This window comes from Harpia harpyja, chromosome 19 (genome assembly GCF_026419915.1).
Source record: "Harpia harpyja isolate bHarHar1 chromosome 19, bHarHar1 primary haplotype, whole genome shotgun sequence".
Lineage (NCBI taxonomy): Eukaryota > Metazoa > Chordata > Aves > Accipitriformes > Accipitridae > Harpia > Harpia harpyja.
In genome coordinates, this window is record NC_068958.1 from 24,210,913 (window position 1) to 24,236,356 (window position 25,444).

The window sequence follows — 25,444 nt, forward strand, 5'->3', positions numbered from 1 at the left end:
GAGGCGCCGGCGCCGCCGCTTCCGGGCACGTGACGCCGGCGGAGGGCAGCGCCCCCCGGGGAAGGAAGACAGGGGCCAGGAGGGAAGCTTTTTTCAAAATCAGTAAAACTTTATTCTATTTCCATTCTTTGCCATTAACAGAAAAAATTGGAGAAAGCAATGTTTGTTTTACAAAGATAATGCATCTCCCAGAGAAGAAAACCCTAAATTGAGAATAGAGGTAACATGAAAAAAAAAAAAACCCAAACAAAAAAAAAACCCAAACACAGTACTGCCCTCTATTCAAAGAAAGTAACTCCTGATCTTTTTGGTTAAAGTAATACTTAGACCAATCATTCAGTTTTCTTGCTTGATAAAGTGTGACGGGGGAAATGGGGGAAGGGGGGCAGGGGGAGGAGGATGGGGGGAAAAAAAAAAAAAAAAAGCACACAGACATCAACTATTTCACCTTGATGAAAGTCTCAATACAGCTATGGAAAGCCTAAGTATTTATTCTTTTACAGTACACTGGGTGCCGGCTGCAAAAAAGAAAAAAATGTATTCACTTCAGGCACAACTTCTTTCTCTTTAAATTTAAATCAGTAAAAGAAACTGGGTTTAGAAGCTGCAGTGTTCTAAGCAGCAGCAGATTTGTGCATTGTTTTAAATATATTTAAATTACCACACTGATGGCACACCTCAGCCTTATGAAATTCTGCACTGCATGTGTTTCAGAACGCTACAAAAATAAGTCAACCCCAGAAAGAGACTTTCATTGAGCTCTAACAACTTTGCTGGCTAAAGGACTCAAGTTAAATGAAATATGAAAACAGTGTAACATTTGGCCATCAACTTAAGTTATCTGAATGTTCATACAGATTTTATATAAAGTTGAACTTATTCCACCCTCATATGGTCCTCAGAATTTGAGTGGAGTGAGCTGAAGTGAGCCTTCTGCTTCCACTTGGAAGGAAAGACATAATGCAATTGAGCACTAAGGCATAGTAATACCTTGGCCAAAATAACAAAGATAAAGCATAGATAACTGTAGTGCAGAATTCCATAAGGTCTACCAGAGTAGAGCTGTCTATAATGTTTACTCACATAGGCAATGTAGATTTGCAGTTACCAGTTGCGTTAAATGCACCATTCAAAACAAGCTTCTAAAATGTGATACTATAAGGCGCCACCTTAAGTTCTCCAGAATGCAACTGTGCATAATTTTAAAATGGTTTCATAAATTTATTTTAAACATAACATGAGAAGGTGTTAAAACTGGTGTAATAGCTTCTTAGAATTTGGAGGAAGGGATGAATAGGGAGATATTCAGTACCCTTCACCAGCCCCCACCACTCAAGTCGTACATCAGGTATGGGTTTTGTGATCAGTCTATAACACCAGCTTGACGGATCTTTCTCTCTGCACCAAATCCCTGCAAGGAAAACAAAACAAACTTTTAGCTCCAGCATCATGCTTTAAAGCAAACCTGTTCTGTTCCAACGAAGTACAGCATTAGCATATTTCCAATTAGCCACCTCAGTCTTCAGAAACGAAGATGGTAACAAAACAGGTTCTGTGGGTTGCTCTTTATAGTCCTAGATACTTCACAGATTCCAGACACTTTACTCCTTCTGCTTATCAAGCAGAACCTTATGTGAAAGCCAAGTTCAGGTAAAGGGATTTCACTTGCTATCTCTGAGAAGGGGAGCAGGATGTTTATAAATGAAAAAAACCAAACCAAGATAGCCATTATGGGATAGAACACAAGCAGCAATTGGTTTCTTCTGTACTGTGTGCTCTCCTGAAACCACAGCATGCATTATTCACACAGGGTACAGCGTCCCGACTCCACACAAAAATAATCTTAATCACACACACAGCAGGTGACTAGCTCACTACAGAATGAAAGCAGACACCACATTTCAAACAGCTTAGGCTTCCAACAGAGGAAGCAATATTATCTAAGTTGAAACACAAACTGCTGTTATTCTGCAAGCTAGCCTTTTATCATACATACCTTTGAGTTATCCGGTCCCCTAGGCTGACGAAGAACTGTTAGACGAGGAGCATTGGCATCATCCAGATTAATGCTCTTTAAACGATTAACAAGTCTATCAGGACGTGGAGCAGCAACAGCCTTAGCGCCTTCACTGTAACAGTCAACCATACAGAGCACTGATGACGTCCCAGAGACGGTGTAGGCTACCTAATTTGTAGTCACTTTCCCCATTAAGCCATTAGCATAATCTGTCCTGTGTGAAAGCAGACCTAGATGACACCACGTATGTCTGCCTCAAAACCATTACTTTAAACACAGGACTCTGAAATAGCAGTAGCTCAAAACAGTAACCTCAAAAGGTTATTTTCAGTGAGTAGAAGTGTCGCATTTACTCTCATGCACACATCAGTAGTATTTCCTACATTTCTGTTCCCTTTAACTGCAACAATAAAAGGCTTACAAGTTGCCAGTTCATAATGGCATAGCATTAACATCTCTGAAGATTACGACAACAGAGAATTTTGAGAGAAAAAAATTAAATGTTAGCTTCCTGTTGCTGTAGAAGCACTATCTCAAGCTTAAGCAAAATCCAAATTATGCAGTTTTGTTCGAAATGTGCAAATAGTTCAAAAGCAAAAAAAATTACCCACCACCATTAAGAAATGACATACCAAAAAGAAGAGAGTGTTCAACAACATTGGTTTTGTATTTAAAAATGAAAGTTGCTCTTCAAAAAACAGGTGGAAACACTATGTACTATGCTGGCCAGAGAGGCCAGCAACTACATAGGAATACCATCAGTTTTCTTATAATTCATTAATTTCTATTTAGAAGGCTGTATCCAAGTTCCTGCTATGGTGGGGGGAGCTTCTTAAGAATAGTTTTAAAAAGAACAAGCTATCTGTAAGTAAGAAAAGAGTTCTGCTGCTACACTGTACTGGACACCCTACAAGTGCTGGCAGTTCTCAGGTGAGAGGCTCTCACTGATGCCAGCTGAAATTCAGAGCTCCCATTCTAGGAACAGCTAGCTCAGTTTAGAAGCAGCATGTGCTCCACTACTGTGATGCAGACAGTGTGCCAGATTAAATCACTTTAATTCTAAATCCTCACCAGACACGCCACACGTTACAGGCACTGCATTTTCCTGTGCGCTGGTTCAGGATTACCGAGAACTCCACTTCATCCCCAGCCTGTAGCTCCACACCATCCTGAACTTCTTTGACATGGAAGAAGAGCTTTTTGCTGTCACCCACTTCATAGTTAATGAAACCAAACTGAAAACCAACACATCACAAGGTTATTTCTTTCCTCTTGATCCAAACAGATGCAATGACTTACTCATTACTGCAGTTTAACTACTTCTAGAAAAAAACCTCTGAAGCGCCTAATAGAGGTGGAAATGCAATTTATACACTGGACAGAACATGCTGTCTGTAAACAGTACTTCTGGAAGTCTAGGCACTCTTCTTGGGGTTTGTAAAGTCACATTTAAACCCCAAAGTCTATAGAACAAGGTCTGAAAACTGCCAAAGTCCTGGCAGTTGTATTAAACTGAGAAGAGTGCTGCTGCATGTTCTTTTCTAAGACTCCACCTTAAAAGTTACACAGTAGAAACCCATTTTTTGGTCTGTCACTGGTGTAAGAAGTCAGTTACTGCCGTTTACCGTTCTACTCGTGTATAAACCAGCAAAACTCATCCAGCCTCTCCATAAATGACTAGAGCTTAGTGCTGCAGAGTAACTATAAAAATAGAAAGCATTCACAGCACTTTAATTCTAATCATTCTGAGATGCAACTAAGGCAATGATCAGCATTCACATTTCAGGTGGACTGTAATCATTAACTGCTTAATGCTGTGAAGAAGCTTCTTCTAGAAGCAGAGTATGCACAGTTTTGTTTCTTTTTTTAAACACTTTTTTTTTTTTTTAATGCTCTGTTCAGCAGAAACTAGTTAGATCAATTTCTAGGACATCTCAAAAACAAGTGTCTTCAGAGTCAACCACAGCAGGAACTGCTGCCGGTAGTACTGGTGTATCAGCACCAAACCAAGTACTGAGTTCACCTTTACGAAAGTCACGTAACACAGGCTTGCATAAACCAGTACTTGGGTTACACAAACTTAATTCCCTAGAACCAGAGTACAAAGCAATCTATTTGTGTGCAACAAGCTTCCTGGATTCAAGTGCTGAAGTGGGTTCTCATCTGCTCTATGCCAAGCCAAGCAGCAATTTCCTATTAACATGCATCTTGTCTTCATAGCAGCAGTCACTCACCTGATCTTTCACGCATTCCACTGTGGCTCTGCGGAATGGTGTGATGTTAACAGCCATTGTCTGCCCATTTTGACCAAGAACACAGAGCTGAAACTTTACTGTCTCTCCCTTTTGCAGACAGTCACCTTTGTTTGCCATTCCAACAATTCCAAATGGATAGACCTCTCCTTTCATCTCACCTACAGGAGGAAAAAGCACAAGATGGAATTGAGAGGTATCCTTTCCCACCTGAGGGCATTCAGAATTTATTTCCAGTATTAGAAGTTGTACTCTTATGGTCAGCTTAGTAGTATGAATATAGTCTGTAGTGTGAATATAATCCTCAACACCTCTATTTACAGTTTAATAAACTTCTACGCTTCTTGTGCATTTGTGAAAGAACACATAATTTAAAAGCAAAAAATCTTACCATCCTCCATGACTTCAATCATGCCCTGGTATTCAGTTTGTGTGGGATCTACGCTCCTCAAAGGACGAATTACTTTACCAGAGTAAACAGTTGGATCAGCTTCTTCAGTGATACCATTCACTGAAAAGAAACAAGACAGTGGAAGAACAGGATGTTCTAGTCATACTTTATTTTAAAAAGAATTAATAAGCGATTCAGATCGACCATGAGCCAATAGTTTGCACTGCAAGACACCTAAGGCAGTGCACTCTATCACCCAGTAAAACTGGAACAGCTTTAATACAGCAATAAGTAATGATAGCTTTTCTAACCAAGACCACACCAACATTTCAAACATGGAAGTAGAAAAATATTAGTTTCTCATGAAACTAGAGGCCATAGAACTTGAAAAGCAAATCGAAATATTTTACTTCTCTTCCACTGCATTCCCATTCCCTCTCACTTTAATCATTCAATAATGTTTAAGTATGCTTTTTTTGCCCCCAAATTCTTAATACCCCCATCTGCATTCCTCCTGCAATTTTCCTTCTGTGAGGTAAAGCACAACTAGTGCAATTACTAATTTGTCTAATTCTGCCACTAGGTCTCTCCTTATAACTCTCCAATGGAAGAGGACAGAGTATGGTAAAGGTCCAAAGAGTTGCTACTGTCTATAGGACTGTTGGTCTGCACTTGTCTGTTCTCTGGAAACACAGGCAACAGCTTTCAGGAAACCAATGACCACCACATTAAGCATCATCCTCTTGGTTTAAGGTCCAACTGTAAATAGATTATTAATGAACTTTATCCATCAGCACCTGCCAAGAGCCTTGTAAGCAGAAAATACCAGGGTATAGTCTTACCTGCATGTGTTTTGTTCACTTTTTCTGCACTAACTTTGTTTCCTTTGCCTTTTGACAAGCTGTATTCAACAGTGTCTCCAAGTTCCAGGCTATCAATATCACCACAGTATTCACTACAGGAATAGAATTATGTACAATTTTCCTTTAGTTACATGACAACAGTGATGCTCATCCAACATTTATGTAAGTTGATCAGAAACTATTTAAGTAGCTCAGCACCTCACATTTTCAGGAAATCCTCATTCAAGAAAGCAAAGCATTTCAAATATACAATACAACTGTATTTCTTGGCCTGGGATTCAGAGACACAGAACACCAAGACTGCTGACTAACAGAAAAGCCTGAACCAGTGCAGCAGAGATAATAAATGGAACTTGAGACACCTAAGCATATATATGTGTGTCCTGGTTTCAGCTGGGATAGAGTTAATTGTCTTCCTAGTAGCTGGTACAGTGCTATGTTTTGAGTTTAGTATGAGAAGAATGTTGATAACACTGATGTTTTCAGTTGTTGCTAAGTAATGTTTAGAATAAAGTCAAGGATTTTTCAGCTTCTCACGCCCAGCCAGCGAGAAAGCTGGAGGAGCACAAGAAGTTGGCACAGGACACAGCCAGGGCAGCTGACCCAAACTGGCCAACAGGGTATTCCATACCATGTGAAGTCACATCTAGTATATAAACTGGGGGGAGTGGGGGTGGGGGGGAATCGCCACTCAGACACTAACTGGGTGTCGATTGGCAAGTGGTGACCAATTGCACTGTACATAATTTGTACATTCCAATCCTTTTATTATTACTGTTGTTATTTTATTAGTGTTATCATTACCAGTTTCTTCTTTTCTGTTCTATTAAACCGTTCTTATCTCAACCCACGAGTTTTGCTTCGTTTCCCGATTTTCTCCCCCACCCCACTGGGTGGGGGGGGGAAGTGAGTGAGCAGCTGCGTGGTGCTTAGTTGCTGGCTCGGGTTAAACCACGACAATGTGTGTGAAGTCCAAATGAGTTTAACAGTCAACCCCACGAAACTCTGCCCCTGCAACAAAACAAACACCACCACCAGCAGCAAACAAACAAACAAACAATAATAATTATAAAATTGTCATTCACCTGTAATGGAAAAAGATCTCCTTATCATGATTGGCTGTTTCAATAAATCCAAAGTTATCTTTCAGGGCTGCCACGTATCCCAAAAGCCTCTTAGAGCTGTAATTGCGTCCTAGCATTCTGACAGAAACAGCTGTTTGCAGACCAGTTCTCTTCACTTCACAAACACAGAACTCGACCTGTTGAAGAGATGCATATCAATACTAGATAGAAAAAACCCAAACAAACCACGACCACCAGCAAAAAGACCCCGAAACAACTTGTTTCAAAGCTGTGTAGCTCTAAACAATACCTAAGAGTAACAATACTCTCCAGGAAAGCAACTTTCTAGCCACTACTCTCCCATAAACACCTGTCAGTCATTGACATTTGCTACACTCCAGAGAGTAGCAGTCACACCAGTGACTATCTGCAAGGCAAGCCAGCCTCTAGCACTCAGCTTCTTTTACCTATTAAAGATGAGAATCTTTCTGTTTATCTGATTCACCTCCTTTCACTACACTTATCACCAGTGGCCCACAGTGAGCATGTACCTAGCTTCAGTCACTTGTTTCAGATTTTTAGAAACAGTAATCAGTGCCTTCCTAGCATGGCTCCTGATCACTGACAGTTTTTAGGCTGCTCTTCCAGATCTCCGAGCTCTTTTTCCCTTTCCATTGTCTCTCATGCTAATTTGCTCAGCTCATAAGGGTACGTTCTCCCTCTTCAACATCCATCTCAAAGTCTCTATGCTAATTTCCTCTTGACTATTCACAAGTGGAGTCCACTGTCTTAATGATCAGAATTCCTTGTTTAAAAAGCATCATCTACATAGTAAGACGCTATTTTCATATATGTATCACCAGGTTTTAGGATATTTTTCTTAGTTATACAGAAGATTAAGCCACTCAAACCTAGGACAGAAGAAAAGAAATGGGTAATGTTATGCAGATGCCTTGTCCTTTATTTGTTCTTAGAGGGAGAACAAGTCCAGTAACAAGGCAAAGAGAAGCTCCCATCTCACAATGCACAGAAAAATATTTCCCAATGGTATACTTAGTTATATTGCCTTATCTCCTATCTGGGGATTAGCAGATCCTTCCACATCCTTGGCCTGGTAAGGAATGGTCAGTTTTACTCCACAGTCATCATAAACAATTATTCCATCCTCAGCTTCCTAAAAAGAAGACAGCAGAATTCAGTAATTGGTGCCTTATTTGTAAGCAAACAAGTTTACTACATACAATCCAAGCACTGCTCATTTGAGCCACAGTGGTTTTACAGTAACTGCTCAGTAACTGGTGAAAAACACACCACCACGATCAACTCTGAGTAAGAAGCTTTAAATGATACTAAACAATATTTTTAAAGAAAAGAAAGTATTACCACCACTTCCAGTTAAGCATTTAGTGGAAGTTTAAAGTGTTCTGGCATTGTTTAAAATAGCACGACAAAACAACAAAGGTTCTCCTCTAGCCCTAGAAATTTAATTTTAACCAATTCTACCCAGCACCTGACGTAGTAGGAGGCAGAAAGAAACTTCCCATCAAGTTCCTGGAAATCATCCTCAATGTGATCATTAATGATGCTTTTATTATATTGTTTCACACAAGTTAGTTTTCACTGACGACTGTCATTAGCTATTCAATGCAGTTCACATTTATACAGGATAAACAGTGCTTCAAGAAGCTGAATTACAGATTTTAAGTAAGCAGCCTCAGTCTCCAAAGCCAGGAATGCAGAACAGGTACTTCACAAGTAGAAGAGCAGCATTACCTTCTCTTTGCCTTTATTTGGGCTAGTGGCTTTGGCTGGAGTGGCTTCTTTGTCTATAGTGCCCACGAAACGGTGATCTGACTGGGTGTGGAAAGAAACCGTGCCCTTTGGAAGTTTTTTAATCCTTATAGCATGATTTCTTTGGGCAGACAACATATCCTGAAAAACAAGATTGATCAGATTTTAGACAGGCTGCACATAATTTCTTTAAAAACTAAGATTTCATAAAAGTATTAATCTCACTTACAGGAACGACAGTAAACTCTACTTCATCAGAAATATGGAGTTGATTTCCATCCATAATTTCACTGAAGTGGAAGAACATGCGAGCATCTCGGTCCACACATTTAATGAAGCCAAAGCCATCTCTCATTGCTGCAATCACACCCTAAGAATAGTCAAATGGACAATTACAGTTTTACTACTAGTATGCAACATCTGTCTGCAGGTACTCCACATCTGTCTGTGGAGCACGTTAATAATCTGAACACAAGGCCTGAATCCTGTGAACACACTTCTTGGTTTATGCAATATGCTTCCTTGCAAACTGTAGTGCTAATGGCTATGGTCAACCTGAAATGCAAACAAGCTGTACTTACCTAGCTTCTCAACTTAATTTCTTATGATGAGTGAAGTGCAAAAAATTAACTTAAGCCATTAACAAGAAAGACTACAGTTAAAGAACCTGACATTACTACTACACAGAGAACACAATCTTGAAGGGGGTAACTCTTCAAATACATGCATCACCTATACAGGTATGGAATACATACACAAACACACACAAAACATACAAGAAATGATATAAACAGGAAATAAAACCAGTGGTTGGAGGGAAGTTTAAGAGAAAAGCCATCAGATTTCCAAACACAAATGAAGAAATTAAAAAGCTTTTTTACAAAGAAGTTTGTTAAAACAAGACTATCATATCCACGGGTGTCTATTACGGTAAGCATGTTACGTAATATTTTTTGGCCTTCCTGGTAACCACTAAAAATGGAATTCTGAATGATAAAGAGCACATACTGTGCCCCATCAACTGTTAAAAAAATTAAAATAATCCATTTGTCACCCTGACCTCTGTTAAAAAATAAATTAAAGGGGAAAAAAAAAAAAAAGAGGCTCTATAAGGTTGCTGAAAGAGTTCAATACTCAAGTTAGGAAGAACTAGCACTAGATCATGCCAGAGGCACTGAGCAAGATAGAATTCATAAACATATTCAGTTCAGCCCAGTTACTACAGAGCCTTTAACAATGACAATGCAAAGACACTTTCCACCTTTAGGAACATTCTTCTCTTACATAGCTTTCACAAGCTCAGGAAAATCAGCTAACCTTTCTAGAAGCAGCCAATACTTGTCACCTCAACGACAGCTCAATTCAGGCAGGCAAATATATCCAGCCAGAGTAGAAGTCTATAGGATAGAATGCCAAAAACCAAGAGGCTGAAGCCAAAGTTCAGTGGTTTTCTTAAAGCAAAGGGTCCCTAATTCAGAGCCTATTGAAGCAACAGCTTTGTAATTGGACTCCAATTGAAAAAGAAGGCAAACTTACAGTTTAGTTGGAACACAACCAACATTCCAAATTACAAGAATGGAAGATATTCTTTAGTACTGATAAGCACATCCATCTTAGTCCCTGTAATCCACAAGAAGTTTGTCTGTGATAAAACGCAGCTCTTTACCATCCTTCTGCTGGAGCCTCAGACAGAGAGAGGGATTGGCCAAAAAACATGAAATCCAAAAGCTGCACACAGTACCTCCTCTGATTCTTAAGACTTCTCACTACCTGAACCAGAGTAGCCCCAGGTTCTTCCAGTTTTCCTAAGGAGTAGTTACCTATTTAGACTTAAGCATGCGAATTTTTAAACTAATAGTTCAAGATTGCATTAATTCTGTCTGCTGTAACCAGCTAGCAATCCACCCCAAGAGGGCCAACTGAGGTTTAATTTTCTATTTACTTGGTAGTTAACTTTTTATTCTTTTAAAGGAAAGATGCACAGCATTAATCCTGAATTTTAGATCATTTAAGCACTTTGTTTGAAGTGTACATCTGAGGATTGGATTTCAGAAAAGGCAATGGAAGACAGTAGTGATTTTTACATTAAGTTACCATTTAAGACAAACCCCCCATGTTTTACTTCCACTTCCCCTCAAGAATTAAAAACTTCTAAAGATAGATACTTGCCATTTCCCTAGTTTCATTAGTAAACTGGAAAGTATTGGGGAGAACCTCAATATTGGTGGCTCGTTCCAGTTTGTCACGTCTGTCTGTTGAAATATTGAATCGAACGTGGTCACTTTCCAGCAAGGTCACCTTGGATTTTGTATCTTTGTCTCCAAATGGAAGTTCTTTAGGAATCACAAAGTCAACTTTGATGCGGCCAGGTAATGGATCACTCTAGCAGACAGAAAACCCAACACAAGTTAGTTTACCTACAAGACTCAGCATAACTGCAGACAGAACAGTTGGCAGAAATAGTAATACTAACAGAAGTATGGATGACACCAAGTGCCTGCTGGACTCAGACCACTATGCTTCATTTCTACCACTCCTAATTTGTAATTTACTGTCCACAGGCAAATGCAAGATGGCTTTTGCTGTTGTTTGGGTTTTTTTAAGCACCAAGCATGTATTGCCAAAGAAATTAAGACTATTTCAAGAATTAAGTTTACAACCATAATTACAAAACTTCTAAAAGGCAGCGTCTTTCTTAAGTGTTCAAAACACACAAAAAACTCCCACCCCAAACCTTCCCAAAACAGTAACACAGACTTGCCTAAAACCTTAAGGGAAGTGCTCATGTGCACTTTTTCCTCAAAGCCAAACATTAAAGGTCAAGTTATCTCTCTGTCAAAAACCTCATTAACTGTTAATGCTCACAGGAATCCACAGATCAGGCTTATTCCAGCAAGTATTTTCTCCCCTTTTCCCTGTGCTTTTGCCTTAAAGGTACATACTAAACCCACAAAATTCAATGGGAAGTATTTGAAACATTAAAGAAAACACACACTCCCAATGCACCACTACCCTAATTCTTGCTCTTTATAATCTTTAGAAAAAATTGCACACTGTGACTGCTATCAGTGTTTGTTACAAGTTAAGCCCAAGCTTACTCCTCTACTCTGATGCGATGCTTATGCAGCAGACTGTTACAGGGAAAGGGGAACATTTTTACTGTTTGACTGGAATTCAACACAATCAATACAACATTTCACATAAACTTCAGTAAATACTGAAATTCACCTGGTTTTTGCTGGGTACTTTTGGAATTACTTTGGTTACGGTTCCTTCAAAATGTTCAATGCTGATATCTTCAAAAATGACAGTTCCTTGAGGCAGCAGTCTAACATCTGTCGCAACTTCTTTACCCTAGAAGCACAAAATCAGTCAAATACTCATGGCGAAGTAACAGATGTTTTCCAATCAACCTCCTCCCCCCCTTCTTTTTAGAAGTTAATTTGACAAAACAGACAGCTGTCCAGTTATGCCCTAAGATCTTGTCTTCAGTTTTTACTGGATTTCGTCTTACATTTCTGTCTTTGATTGTAAACTCCACATCATCACCAGGCTGTAAGGCTTCTAGGTCACCTTTAAATTCACTATAGTGAAAGAATATCTCCTTCACGACATCACCCCTCTCAATAAATCCAAAGGCTTCCTAAGAACAGAACAAAGTGTTTAATAAATTGCCTATTCTCTTAACATACCAAGACAAAATTTTACAGATTCTATGAAACACAATAAAAGACTGTGACATACCAGTATAGCAGACTTATGAATGCACACAGCTAAGACTACCACAAGAAATATATAAACGGAAGTAAACAGGACTTCCTTTGTTAAGGACGGTATTAGTATCAAAGATTAGCTCTTTAAACCGTTTCACCCAGTTTACACCCACAGCTCCAAATGGTTAATAGCTCTTAATGCCCTAAATATATGACTCACAACACCATTTTTCGGAACAGCATTTCATTTTCAAATGAAACTTTAAAGCTAAAGCGTCACTTACTTTCATGGCACAGACTACTCCTTGACAGCGGGCTTGTTTCTTTTTTAATAGCATAATGTTACGAGCACTTACAGCACCAGTACTAGAGGGAAAAAAAAGTAAACAGAGCAAACCTGAAACAACTCAAAACTGGAGCAAAAATTAAGATTATATTTCATAGTGCCATTTCAGTTCTTGGAACAGGCATAAATTCTGCCTGACTGCTGGTCCTGGTTTCAGCTGGGATGGAGTTAATTTTCTTTCTAGTAGCTGGTAGACTGTTATGTTTTGGATTTAGGATGAGAATAATGTTGATAACTCACTGATGTTTTCAGTCATTGCTAAGCAGTGTTAGTATACTAAGTCAAGGATTTTTCAGCTTCTCATGCCCAGCCAGCAAGAAGGCTGGAGGGGCACAAGAAGTTGGGAGGGGACACAGACAGGACAGCTGACCCAAACTAGCTAAAGGGTATTCCACACCATGTAACATCACACCTAATATATAAACTGGGGGGAGTTGGCCTGGGGGGGGGGGGGGGGGGCGGATCCCTACTTGGGAACTAACTGGGCATCAGTTGGTGAGCAGTGAGCAATTGCATTGTGCATCACTTGTTTCGTATACTCCAATTCTTTTATTATTATTGTCCTTTTATCATTGTGATTATCATCTTCATTATTTTCTTCCATTCTGTCCTATTATACTGTTCTTATCTCAACCCACAGGATTTACTCCCCACCCCCGCCTTCCTCTCCCCCATCCCACTGGCTGGGGGGGAAGTGAGCGAGCGGCTGCATGGTGCTTAGTTGCTGGCTGGGGTTAAACCACGACACTACTAAAACAAATATGAAGTCAGAAAAGCAATACCAACTTACTGTTTGTTTGTATCAATTACAAAGTTTATTTTATCTCCTGTTTCCAGCTGTACATTTCCTTCAACATCCTCTGGGGTGTAAGTCAGGTAAAATACTTCCTGTAAATTAAAATTGACTAATATTACTCTATTTGCAGAAAAGTTGTTTCAAAGAAAGATTAACACAGTTTTGTTTAATAACAGTATCTGCTATTAAAGAAAATAATTTAGTGAGAAAATCGCAAATGATCAAACACGGCATGCAAAAACACTCTTTTTTCCATTGTGCTGTTTTGATGAGTCTGTAACAAGCAACTTAAGTTGAAAGGTTTGTACGTGGCCATTGTTAAATGTCAATTTCTAAACTTTAAAAGTTCAAGATAAGGATACATGAACATTACATAAGCCAGCTTCATTAAGTTTTAAAAGAGAAAAACAACTATTTGTCTCTATATAAAGTTCTCCATAGATATAAGCAAGCAAGTAACATTTCTGTTTGTAGTAATTACCAAAGCATGCTTTTTTTTTGGCCAAGAACTACAGTTCTCAGCAGTGTCAATTGCCTACATTAAATGCGTCAATTCTTTTGCTCATAGACCACAGTGATGGATCAGTGAAGAGTTCAAGTAAAATACGTAAGCTTTACCCCATTACGTTCGTAGCATACACTCCCTGTTGGACTCTGACCCGGGGCAGCTGGAGATTTACTCTCTAAATTGTGAGGAACAGCACACACAACCTACCAGTCAAAAAAAAAAAAAAAAAAAGATCCATTGCTAGTCATTTCAGGAGCAGCACTGTTGAATACAAAATGAATCTCAGTATCCTCTACTATACACTCAGGGATGTACCCCTAGTGTAACTCAACAGGGAATGCCACATTGCAAAGTTTCAATCTTACAGAACACCTGTTGACTCTAAGAACTGTTTGGAGCCAAGTAAGAGGTCAAACTAAACCTCTGAATTTTTATCAGAGCAACAAAAATATATTTCAGTGTAACTGTATACTGTATGTAGTTAATATGCATGCTAAATGAATCTAGCCTTCTGTACTGGAGTAAAGGATGGAAATTATGCATGTATAGAAACAGGCACTAACTTGTCCATTTATTCGTTCTTCAGGTAGTATTTCTGGTTTTATCTTCACCAATTTAATAGCAATGGGTTTTCCAGTTCGGCGATCAGAAGACACTTCAAACTCAACATCGTCTACGAGACAATCAAACATCATAATGGTGTCAGAGTTTTGTCTGGGTTTGTTTTGTTTTGTTTTGTTGGGGGTTTTGGCCAGGGCGGGGGGGGGGGGGGGGGGGGGGGGGGGTGTTGTTTGTTTGGGTTTTTTTAGATCACTAAATGGTTACATTTGACAATTCGCCACTTGTAGCCAAACACAACAAAGTAAAACTCAGGTGCTTTTGTTACCAAGGAAGGACACTCTACGTGCAAATATTTCTCTAGTTATTCTGCTTATTCACTTTTGTTGCTAATGAACTATTCTGTCATAATGGTTTGCCCCTCAATAATTCTCTGCCCCGCTCACTATACAGCGGACTTCACACTGAAGTTCAAACGTAACATATGCCATTCAACAGTTTAGAAACTTCATTACCACATTAATTAGTAGCATGAAATAGCAGCCTCCCCAGTCTGAAAAACAATAGGCCATCTTCAAACTAATTCTAGAAAAAGAAATACTGAGTACATGAGGTATATTCTTCCACAGTCTTCCACAGATGGAAGCACTTGCTTCCATCTCAGTTATAGAAATTTGACCTAACGCTACACCTTTTCCAGAATGGCCACAACTGTATTCATATAAGCTGCACAAAGCTTAAGTGCGGTAAAGGTCTCTCATCAGAAGTGATAAATTATTAATTCAGTTGTCTCCTTAGCCCACCAGAAGCAACAACACACATCTGTTCATGCCACAAGATAAAAGGATTTTCTACGGCAAGTGAAAGAGACTGGTCTTCACTCAGTCAAAAAGCTCTGAAAGTTGCCTAATTACCTCCTACTTTGAGCTCCTGCAAGTTGCCATTATACTGTGAACAGTGGAAGAACAGTCTAGCTTGCCGTTCTGAACACTGAATGAATCCATAAGAGGTCAGCAGTTTTTCTATAACCCCAGTCTCACGCAGTGCTGCCGAAGTACCATTGGGGTACCCGTTGTGTCCATTGTTGTGGAGCAGGTTTGGGTCAAAGCTCATCTGTTTAAAAGAAAGCATAGGGGGAAAAAAAACACAAAACCCACTCTACTTAAAATAAGTTTCGTTTCTCCATGCCCACATAACAGAATAACAAACACAAAGAACTTGTGGAAGTTACTGTAACAAGCAAATTCTAACCATTTTTAAAATAGAGTAAGAACACCAAAACAGTCAAGCTTTTGTAAAAGAATAACCCTTAAAATTTAGACAGGCAACATATTTACAGAATAGGCTAGAAACACAACACCAAAATAAAGCTTGCTTAGACCAAAACAAACTTCTGACTTTCTTAAGTATTATACCTCAAAGTACTCCCACATTCGCTATTTCACACCAGAGCCTGAAAACATCTAAAGTATCTGCTCTTCCAAATTAAACAGGCAATTAGGAAAATGCAACCGTTATGAACCAATAGAATTAGGTTCACATCCCTGCAAAGTTTGTCCCTAGTTTGTCTGTTAAGCCTTTCATACTAAAGAAATCATTTTAAGTATTTAAACATTTTTGCATAGTTATGGAATTAATGCCCAGAATTAAACTAACATTTCTGTGGCATAGGAACTCAAGTGCTAGAGAGACTGAGAAAACTTGAAAACAGCATTAAACTAAAAAAGTTAAAGCCATAATGAACTGTTAAATTAACTCACATCCCTGAAAACCTTTTTTTGGGGGGGAGGTAGGGTATCTTTTCTTTTCATGGCACAGACTGAACCTTGAAATATTCACAAGTCCCTTTACTAACTCATTGGCTTTTTGATGTGCAAGTCTCATTTTTAAAGGAAGCCACTTCCATTTACAGGTTAGCAATTAAACGAGCTGAAGTGTATTACACCCCACTAAACACTGTAATTCAAGAAAGACTACTGAAGCAACCCTCTCCCCTCCCCAAACAGTCAATATGCATCTTAAAATACAGTATTGGAGGCTTTTATTTGCTGCAGTTTCCAGAGTATTTATTTTGGAAACAGAATGAGACTGTATCTATTCTGCTTGATGCAACAAGAAAACAGAGAAGAGGTTCAAAATTAGTCAGCAATATGTTTAGGGGAGATAAAAGACAACTGAGCAACTTGCAAAATGGTCCTGCTTCTTACTCTAATACAGACATCGAGTTATTCAACGTATTAAAAAGTATAGTTACAGCATGTCTGATTAGGCTGTTTGGAAATCAGTTTAAAAGTGATCAGAGCACTGAAAAACACCTGCTGTGGAGTTCTTGGGCAGAAATGTTTATATTTTATTAAGCGAGACTGACATTAAAAAAATACATTGGGAACAACCGCAAGAAATAAGGATTGACAGAGTTCTGACCTCCAAGAGAAAAAGGAAAACATCAGTCCTCACACCATTGTACACAGCAACTTCTCAACAGTAGTTAGCCTTCAACCATTCATCTCAAATGATTCTAAAAAAGATGCTGGTACTGGTTAATGGTGAAACTGTTAAGCATAACCCACGCTGGTTTATTTTTCCTGGAACATTTCCACCTTCATGCTATGGCTTACATGTTATTTAATTAGACTTTCATGCAAAGCGGATGTCATACCAGAACCTAAGGGGTATTTTCACACATTTCATTTTGCAGGAGGAAGTGATGTTTTTATGTGAGAATTTCTAAAAAAGTTTTAAGAAAAAAACAAAACTGATACTTCGTAATTGCTTGGGAAAAGACCAAATGCTTCATATTTGTTGAAAAATTGTTGATACTAAGAACATTAAGAAGTGAAAGTATATTCACAAGGTAACCAACCCTGTGACTTCCTGTGCTACTAAAACATGTTGACATTGCTGCCCTGACCTACAGGCCTCAGACACAGGGGAGTCCCCTGCTGTTTAAGACCCACATGTGGTAGATGTAGATGAACTAAAATACAAAGAGAAATTGGGGGAGCTACAGGAGTGGGGAAAAGGATCTCATGACACTGTATAATGGTTCTCCATCTCATACAGCTGTGATAGCATAGTACAGTGTCGGGGGACTACAGAACTGGTCAGTAGTTATGAAGTGCAGTGTTAACCACCCCCAAGCTCTTTAAAAATTCAGTGAACTAGTAAATCTGTTCTGATATAATGTCTGTAACATGCACTACTTATTTTCTTGTTTTACACCTCATTTTTGTTTCCATTTTTATAATGAGTAACAGTAGCATGGCCAACTGTTGCACAAAAGCTGCAAGTCTCAATGGGAAAATGCTCCAGAGGCAAAGGTGCGCACATACACACCCCGATGCAGAAACGGCTGCAAAGGTTGTATGTTCTCTTAAGCTATATTAAAGAGAACTACTAAAAGCCTAATTTCGAGTCTCTCTCAGTACTGTGCTTCTTCCCACATGCTATAAACTCCTGCAAGGAAAGGACTACCTTACTACCCAGCTTCCCCTCTCACACTTTAAAGGGAGGGCTGAAAAAGCTGAACGAAGGAGTTAGTTTCTAGTTCATTAGCTTATATATTAATAACTTCACATAACTGACAGAGGTCTTGGTATGGTTATCAGACCACAGGTATTTAATTAGTATATTGATTCGGATTTAATCTTAGCTCCATCGTATTAGTATTTGTCCAAACCTTCGAGTCCCAAGTCTGGTAATATATGATGCTATATAGCAGTTCCTGTATGTAAGCCGATTAAGTTGAAGAAAGTTACACATGGGAAAACTTAACTCTCTAAGAACATTTGAGAGTTTCCTCTCTCATTGCATTCACTAGTAATTTTCCATGCCTTGTGAGTTTTCCTTTGTCAAGAAGAACAAAGTAAAGGTGAGACCAAACTCAGAGGTGTACAAACACCTGAAGGTCCCCATTACAATAAATAAAAGTTACAGATGATGACCATCTCCCTGCATTGCACCCTTGAGGCAACTTCCAGAGGACCTGCAACCTAGAACCAACTTAATTTGTAATTGTTTTAATCCTTTTCTACTTTGACTAACATCATGTACAATAATTTTGCTACCAGCTTTAGAAATGTGTCTGTTCAGGCACATTTGACACTGTCAAAACTTTGGGAGAATGAAAATACTCTATTTCAACACAGAACCATAGCACCAGCACAAGAAAACCTTACAATAAGGTAGTTTACAAATATCAAGCAAAGTATGTAACTACTGTGTAAACAGCTGGTTCACAGCCAGGTTAAATATAAATTTTATTGCCACCATATTCAGATGGATAGCCTCCATACTGTCCCAAAATTAAGTAACAAACTGCATTACATAAGGTCATCTAGAAAAAGACAAATAAACAGAAAGATGCAGTATTGTCTGTTAGAGTGGCATGATAAGCCACAGTACAATGGACAAGCAGTTACTCAGTCTCTTAATTTTAATCAAGACTTCCCTCATTCTACAATTACAAAAACTCAAGTATCAGGATACCCTACAACCCTGTGATAACTGTCATAAATCAATACTCTTACATGTCCAAGTAAGTCCTAAAATACTAACATATCAAAAAATAGCGACTCAGAGAACATGACCTCCAGCAGAGACCCCTGGAGAACTCTAGTCCATCCTCCTCCTCCTCAAAGGCCTCTTGCCAACAACAAAGGCAGACATGCCTTTGCCTAGCTGAGTCTTGAAAACCTCCAATGGCAGAGGTTCCACCACCTTTCTGGGTTAACTGTTGCAGTGCTATGCTACCTGCTCAAGGGACAAAAGCCACAGGAGGTGCATCTTTTTTACGCAGTGGATTATGTTTAAAGGACACATTTTCTCAAATTATCTAACAAAAAAGCACTATAAAAAACTGCTGAGAGTTACAGACTAGTTCCTGTCAGCATCACCTCCAATATATAAACACTCATCTTTTGAGGAAGGCAACCCCTAGGACGTTCCATACACAAGAAGATGCCCTTGTGGAAAGGCATCAGCTGAAGTGTTTGATTTTAAGCCACCCTAGAGTTTGAAATACTTTTCAAAAACAAATTGATCCTGCAAGTAAGGTGGCTGGAGGAAGGGAAAATGATATATTATTATACTTTTTCCCAGGAGAATAATAGGCAAGACCATTAACCCATGCTGAAAGCTCAAATGAGTGTGACAAATGTTTTCTGTGAGCCATTGACAAAATGGCCACTTCGCATCTGTGATACAAGGTAAGTACACAAACACACGTACACCCCTGCCACAGACATTAAATAGTAGACTAAAGACAATACTACTAAAGGTAAATCAGATACTGAAAATGACAAAAATCTACCTAAAAATCAAGTTCAGAACTGCCTATCTTAGGGTTAGAAAACCACACTGTTATAATCTCTTGCTCAAAGACTACCATTGCATGATACCATTTGAACAGTTTGAGTTTAAAGGAGTATTAGCAGTACAGCACAAAGAACTCAATCATCTAAAGCCTGGCAACTGAAGTTCAAACAAAAACACACTCCTCAGGGTGGCACTAAAATTTGCTGTAGAGAGAAGGATACGTTATAATATTGGCAGTCTTTCTAGATGCTTGTCATATTCCTACAGCTGTTCAAACATAACGTTATAACAGAGCGTAACAAAAATCAAACGCAACGTCCATTTATACGTATCACCAGGAGTATCACCATAAAACTGTTCTTTAAGAAACTTCTAGTAATAGGCCGCAACCTATCAATGCACAAACAAGACTTGCTCGGACCTACAATATAATGGTTATACACTGCACCACGATGACTACCTGGCTGTGCTGTTCCACTGCCAACAGTTCACTCCCAACATTGACTTTTAACACAGCTGATCTGTCAGTTTACAAGAATAAGAACTATGAACCCCACAAATACAAGTACTCAGAGGAAGAAAAAAAAAAACAAACAAAAAAACCCCCACAACCCTGTGCAGTAAGACTTAAAGAAGCCTAAACAGAGGTTATTTGGAAAAAAAAAAAAAAAAAAAAAAAAAAGGATTGGAACCCCAACACTACTGTTACTGGAAGAGAGAAACATTAATAACCAGCTCCCTAGGGTTGTAAGTATTGTTAAATAGAACCATACTGCACGTCCTATTAATTCATCACACTACTACTATACCAAAGTAAAAGCAAAGAATTGAGAAAAAAAAAAACTAACAAAACCCACACCCTTCTGTTGACAGCTTGTTTCCTATTAAGTTTAGGAATATATGTAACTCTTTATATAACACATGCACTAACCTCGCAGTGATATTCAAATATTGCACTTTCAGTAGTATTAGCCGATTCTTCTGTTCAGCACAAGTTTCTAAGGATGAAGACTGCTATTATTAAAAAAAGAGAGAGAGAGAAGGAGAGAGAGAGAGAGAAAGAAAAAAGATAGCAAGAGAACGTGATCTATCAAGCTAATAGAGAATACAAGTGCTGCTGCCCTGGGCAGTTTCAATGCAGCACTGGAGAAAACAAAGACTACTAGCAGCGTTGGGACGTGCTCTTTTGAAGCTGTTGAGTAGGCACAAACTTCTTGATTCAGATCAAGCCTTGTATCTTCAGTGTAAGTTTCCTCTTCTTTGGTCTTGAGTTGTTGTTACGATGTGGTATATTCTTTTCCTGATCTGAACTTGAAGCAGCAGTTTCAGGTGGTAAATTCTGTTCTGTTCCACTTCATACTGGAGAAAGGAAAAAAAGACACACAGTAAGTATCACTTTAAAAGAAATGATACATCAGTCCTAGGTGTTCCGACAAACAGGTGCATTTCCTCTACCTTAATACTGTAGGTTTGATCCATGCTAGGAAAGACTGTTTCACAGATATATCTGGCATTCCCGTTTTCAGTTTTGTTTTCCAAGAAACACTACCTCCAAGCCAGTGATATGGTATTTCCAATTTTAAGCTCTTCAGATGCAGTTAGGCATTTCAGGAAAGGTCCCAGTTTGCACAATTAAGACAGCAACTTCATTTTGATGAATAGCAACATCATTTAATGCAAGTCTTAGTCCTCCTATCAATAACTTTATACGGGTGCTGTCTCAAAATTTAATTTATAAGTGCTTGCACAGACCTTCAGAGTAGCAATAGAGTGTATGTGTGTGTGGGAATTAGAATTTCCTGGTAATTTTTGTTCCAAAAGGTAAGTCAAGGACTAGCAGTATCTGAAGCACCTTTAGCTTTGTATAAAAATAAACAAACTTCTTAATTATATGTACAGATGCTGCATGCCTGTTCTACACAGACCATACGCACCCTGGCATAGCATGTAAAATAAGCGCAGAGCCATTCTCTGGACTTCTTCAAAGTGTTTACAAAATGTTGATTACATATAAATAATATTTGTGTTGATAACATAACAGAGAAGCCTCTCTGCAACAGTAACTTGATAGTAATTCTCTCCTAAAGTTTTGCAGTACCACTTGGTGTTTTCATGAGAAAGCGGTTTAGACAAACTGCCACCTACCACATAAAACTGAAACCTTATAGAAACAGAATTTTTGAAGAGAAATAAAATAAAGTTTTGATTTGAGTTTGTGGCTTACTCAGTAGATAAAGGAAAAAAAAAACGGGGAGGAGATTTTTGTGCACAAAAGCTGGTAAGAAGCAACACAGCTATGAATCTATGGATAAACAAGCATGTTATGCAGTAATTTAAAGGCATGAAGCATCAGAGCACAGCTCTTCCCCAAGTCATTCCACAAGTCCCACACCAAACGAGCAAAAATATGGACAAAGCCTATTTCTCCACTGTAGCGGGAAAGTGAATTTCATAATTTACATTGAGCTTTGAATTCCCTTTAGTGAATTTGAATGAGTCAACTTAAGTGACTGAAACATGAATGCAAAGACATTTAACTCTCAACACAGTGAAAATGCTGACTGCAGTCAGCTATTACAAATAAGAATTCTAAACCCCAAAAGCACACAATGGCTGTAGGCAAACTCATCAACCAGTTTTCACAGAAGTTTGTATTTGAATGGCCTCTCCTCCAGATGAAGCATCTTCCTTTAGTCACCACTCTGAAAAACTTTCAGCTGAAGTAAGTTTTCTTGTCAGACCATTACACATATATGAATGAGACTAAATACAAAACTGGATGAGGGCAGTACAAACCAGTATCTGGTATGAAAGGTTTGCAGTGAAAGATTCAATTATAAAAAAAAATATAAATCAGAAGACACAAAGCTTTTGCAAGAACAACAGGATCGCTAGGCTTTTCATCTAGCTCCGTATTAGATTCAGGCAACCGTTACCACGATCTCTTTCAGGATATTAATATTTTTTGGACAGCATTTCAGATCTCAAATGAACATCCCCCCAACCAAGTTCAGAAGAAATGAAGCAAGCATACACTGTATCACAGGAACTACACAGAGACACTTTCATCTAATTAGACTAATATTATTAGAGCTCTACTAGAGCTGTAACTTGTATCATATTACATTTCTCATTTTTCTGGGCATAGACTATATTACATTTTCATAGAATAATCAAAACACCTTTCTGCCCAAAGACAACTAACACTAATTTTGTCAGGTAATGAAATAAGGTATAAGCTTTTCCCTTAAAAGCCAGTTTGATGTGGTAACAAGATTGGTTGACTACACTTAAGTTATTAAAAAAAATGGGGCTGTCAAGCAAGCATAACTCAAGTAAAAAAAAAAAAAACACCTCACTGTCTGCCTCAAATTCTTTACTTTTTAATTCAGCTACTATAAATACTCCTCCAAATGGTAAACACCCTAAGCAGCTGCCCAGCCCCAAGTCACGCTGGGTTCTCCATTTGTATATTTACAGCTGAAAGGATTAATGCAAAGACAGGGAAGACCTGCACAAGTCCTGTTCTTGAAGTCTTTCAGGTGCAGGCTCTGCTAAATGACAGTAAGTCACATAAAGCTGTTCACAGCTAGAAACCCATCTATTCAGCCTAACACCAGAACTTGCTGGATTACAAACACCATTTTGTTTCCCATTTTCTTCACAAAAAGAGCTAACTGCAAGAACATGCATTTTTACAGGATTAGAACATGTGCTTCTAGAAATAGCCACCTCTTACATAACTAAGATCAAATTTAATAAAAAGATAAAGCTTTATATTTTCAGTATGTATGCACAAGACAGCTACTAAACACTTGGGAGATAGAGCTACCCCGTATCTTTTCCGATGAATATCAGAAAGCAGTACCGAACACTAGCTCTTGAGCCAATCCATGACAGCCACGAGATCAGCTACCAACATTCACTAGGTTAGTGAAGTCAATTTTACATCAAAAATACATCTACGGGGGGAAAAAAAAAAAAAAGTTAAGGAACTTCCAAGGACATCTGTAAAGGCATATATACCTGCAGAATACTTAAAAAAAACCCCACAACTGTAACACCAAAAATCCGCTTCCTTTTAACGGGTCCGGAGTCTGGGGAAGAGCCCTGCGCTCGTTACTCATCCAGAGGACAGAAAACCGGACCCGGACCGACAGAGACTCGCCGCAGCCGTCAGGAGGGGGCCTGCGGCGCGGCGAGCTCCGGGCGCGGCGAGCTCCGAGCGCGGCCCTCTTCGCTGCGCTGCAGCAAGATGGTGGCCGCCGAGCGGAGTCGCGGGCCCCGCCGAGGGGCGGTGCCAGAAGCCCCAGCCAGCCGCGCGCCGAGCGGGGGCTGCCGTCTGCGGGAGGCGGCCGGCCGCGGCCTACGCTATGACAGCGCAAAGGCCGGCAAGGGGCCGCGCCGGGCGCCGCCGCCTCCCAGCGCGGGGGAAGGGCCGGCACGGCTGAGGGAGTGGCCGCCCCGCCGCCCTCCCCGCACACAAAGGGAGGGGGGGGGGGGATGGCGGCCGCTCCCCCGCACACAAAGGGACGGGGGCCTAGCCCCTGCGCCGGGTGGGGCTGCGCGCGCACGGCACGCCGGGAGCCGCCGTCCGCCGCCGCCCCTCCCCGGCGGCCGCGCCAGCCCGTCCCCAGGAGCCCCTAGCGCCGCGGCCCCGCCCGGGGCCTGCCGGGACCCGTAGTCCGTCGTCCCCTCGCCGTCCCCCCGTCGTCGCCACCCCCGGCCAGCCCGGCGGCCCGCAGGCCCCAGCGAGCCCCGCGGCCCGCCGGCCCGCGCGGCCCGCCGGGAAAGCGAGTCCCGGCGTCGCGGCGGCCCCGCCTCCGCCGCCGGGCGGCACTCCAGCCCCCAAGAGCCCCGGCGGTAGGGCGTCTGCCCGCGGGACGCCGGGAAGCGTAGTGCGCACGCCGCCACGGCCCAGCGGCGCCCCGTCCCCAGGAGCGGAGGCCTACCGGGCGGGCGGCGGCTCTCCCCCCCCCCCCCCGCCCCGCCCGCCGCGCAGCCGGGGCGGCGGGCGCCCCGGCCCTTTCACCCCGCCGAGACGATAGGCGGGCGGGAGGCAGGCCCGGCGGTGCCCTCTGCCTCCTTCGCCGGCTACCCGAGGGCCCCGGCGCCCCCTCGCTCGCGCGGGCGCCGCCTGGGCCGCGACGGGAGCCGCCGAAGCCCGCCGCCCGGCGTACTCACCCCAACAGCTCAGCGCCCCCGCTCCAGCGCCGCCATGAGCAGCACGGCACAGCACGTAGGAATAAATCCCGGCCTCTCGCGAGAGCGCCGGGGCGGAGCCGCGCCTGCGCCCAGAGGAGCCCAGCAGCTGCGCTGCGCGCACGCGCGCCTGGCCGGGGGCGCGCGCGCCTCTCCCCGCCGGCGCCTCTCCCCGCCGGCGCGGAGCGGCGCCTGCCGCCGCGCGGCCCCTCCTGCGCGCGCCCCGCCCCGCGAGGGCGCGGGAAGCGGAGGCCAGGTCGCCTTACCGGCGCAGCCGCGGCCCTCGGGCAAACGCCGCGGAGCCCCGAGCGCGGCCCAGCGACGGCGCGGAGCGGCGGCTGCCGCCACCGGCCGGCTGCTGAGTCGCGGGGTGACGGCGGCTCCGCCGGTGCCACGCGCGGGCAGGCTCCCTGCGGCCGCCCCCCCCCCCCGCCCCCAACCCCGCTCCCCGGTGGAGGGAAGGCAGGCAGAGCAGCACTGCTCGCCGGTACCTAAGGCCGCACCCCGCTGGAGCAAGAGGGAAGCGGCTCTGTGCCTGGATTTCAAGGCCGGGCAGAGTCGGACAAACGCTCGGTTCCACGTGAGCGGAGCAAGTTCTTCGGCAATCACCCAGCAGAATCGTAGACA

General features: G+C 41.5%; 1 protein-coding gene across 2 annotated transcripts; it reads right to left on the bottom strand.

Annotated features, from left to right (window-relative positions):
• Positions 1 to 83: 83 nt before the first annotated feature.
• CSDE1 (cold shock domain containing E1) lies at positions 84 to 24,910 on the bottom strand. 2 transcript variants are annotated; one of them, XM_052815843.1, is made up of 20 exons: positions 24,800 to 24,910; positions 20,547 to 20,974; positions 15,214 to 15,412; positions 14,305 to 14,414; positions 13,852 to 13,944; positions 13,228 to 13,325; positions 12,376 to 12,457; positions 11,893 to 12,021; positions 11,607 to 11,732; positions 10,548 to 10,760; positions 8,608 to 8,748; positions 8,361 to 8,519; positions 7,654 to 7,761; positions 6,609 to 6,784; positions 5,503 to 5,615; positions 4,661 to 4,780; positions 4,252 to 4,430; positions 3,089 to 3,252; positions 1,997 to 2,129; positions 84 to 1,411 (listed from the first exon to the last, which is right to left on the bottom strand). In XM_052815843.1, exons 3-20 carry the CDS (start codon positions 15,410 to 15,412, stop codon positions 1,364 to 1,366), a joined length of 2,391 nt encoding a protein of 796 aa, XP_052671803.1. In that variant the 5' UTR covers positions 20,547 to 20,974; positions 24,800 to 24,910; the 3' UTR covers positions 84 to 1,363. The 2 variants fall into 2 exon arrangements, with proteins under 2 accessions (XP_052671803.1, XP_052671804.1); XM_052815844.1 differs by lacking the exon at positions 13,852 to 13,944.
• Between the last annotated feature and the right edge of the window lie 534 nt (positions 24,911 to 25,444).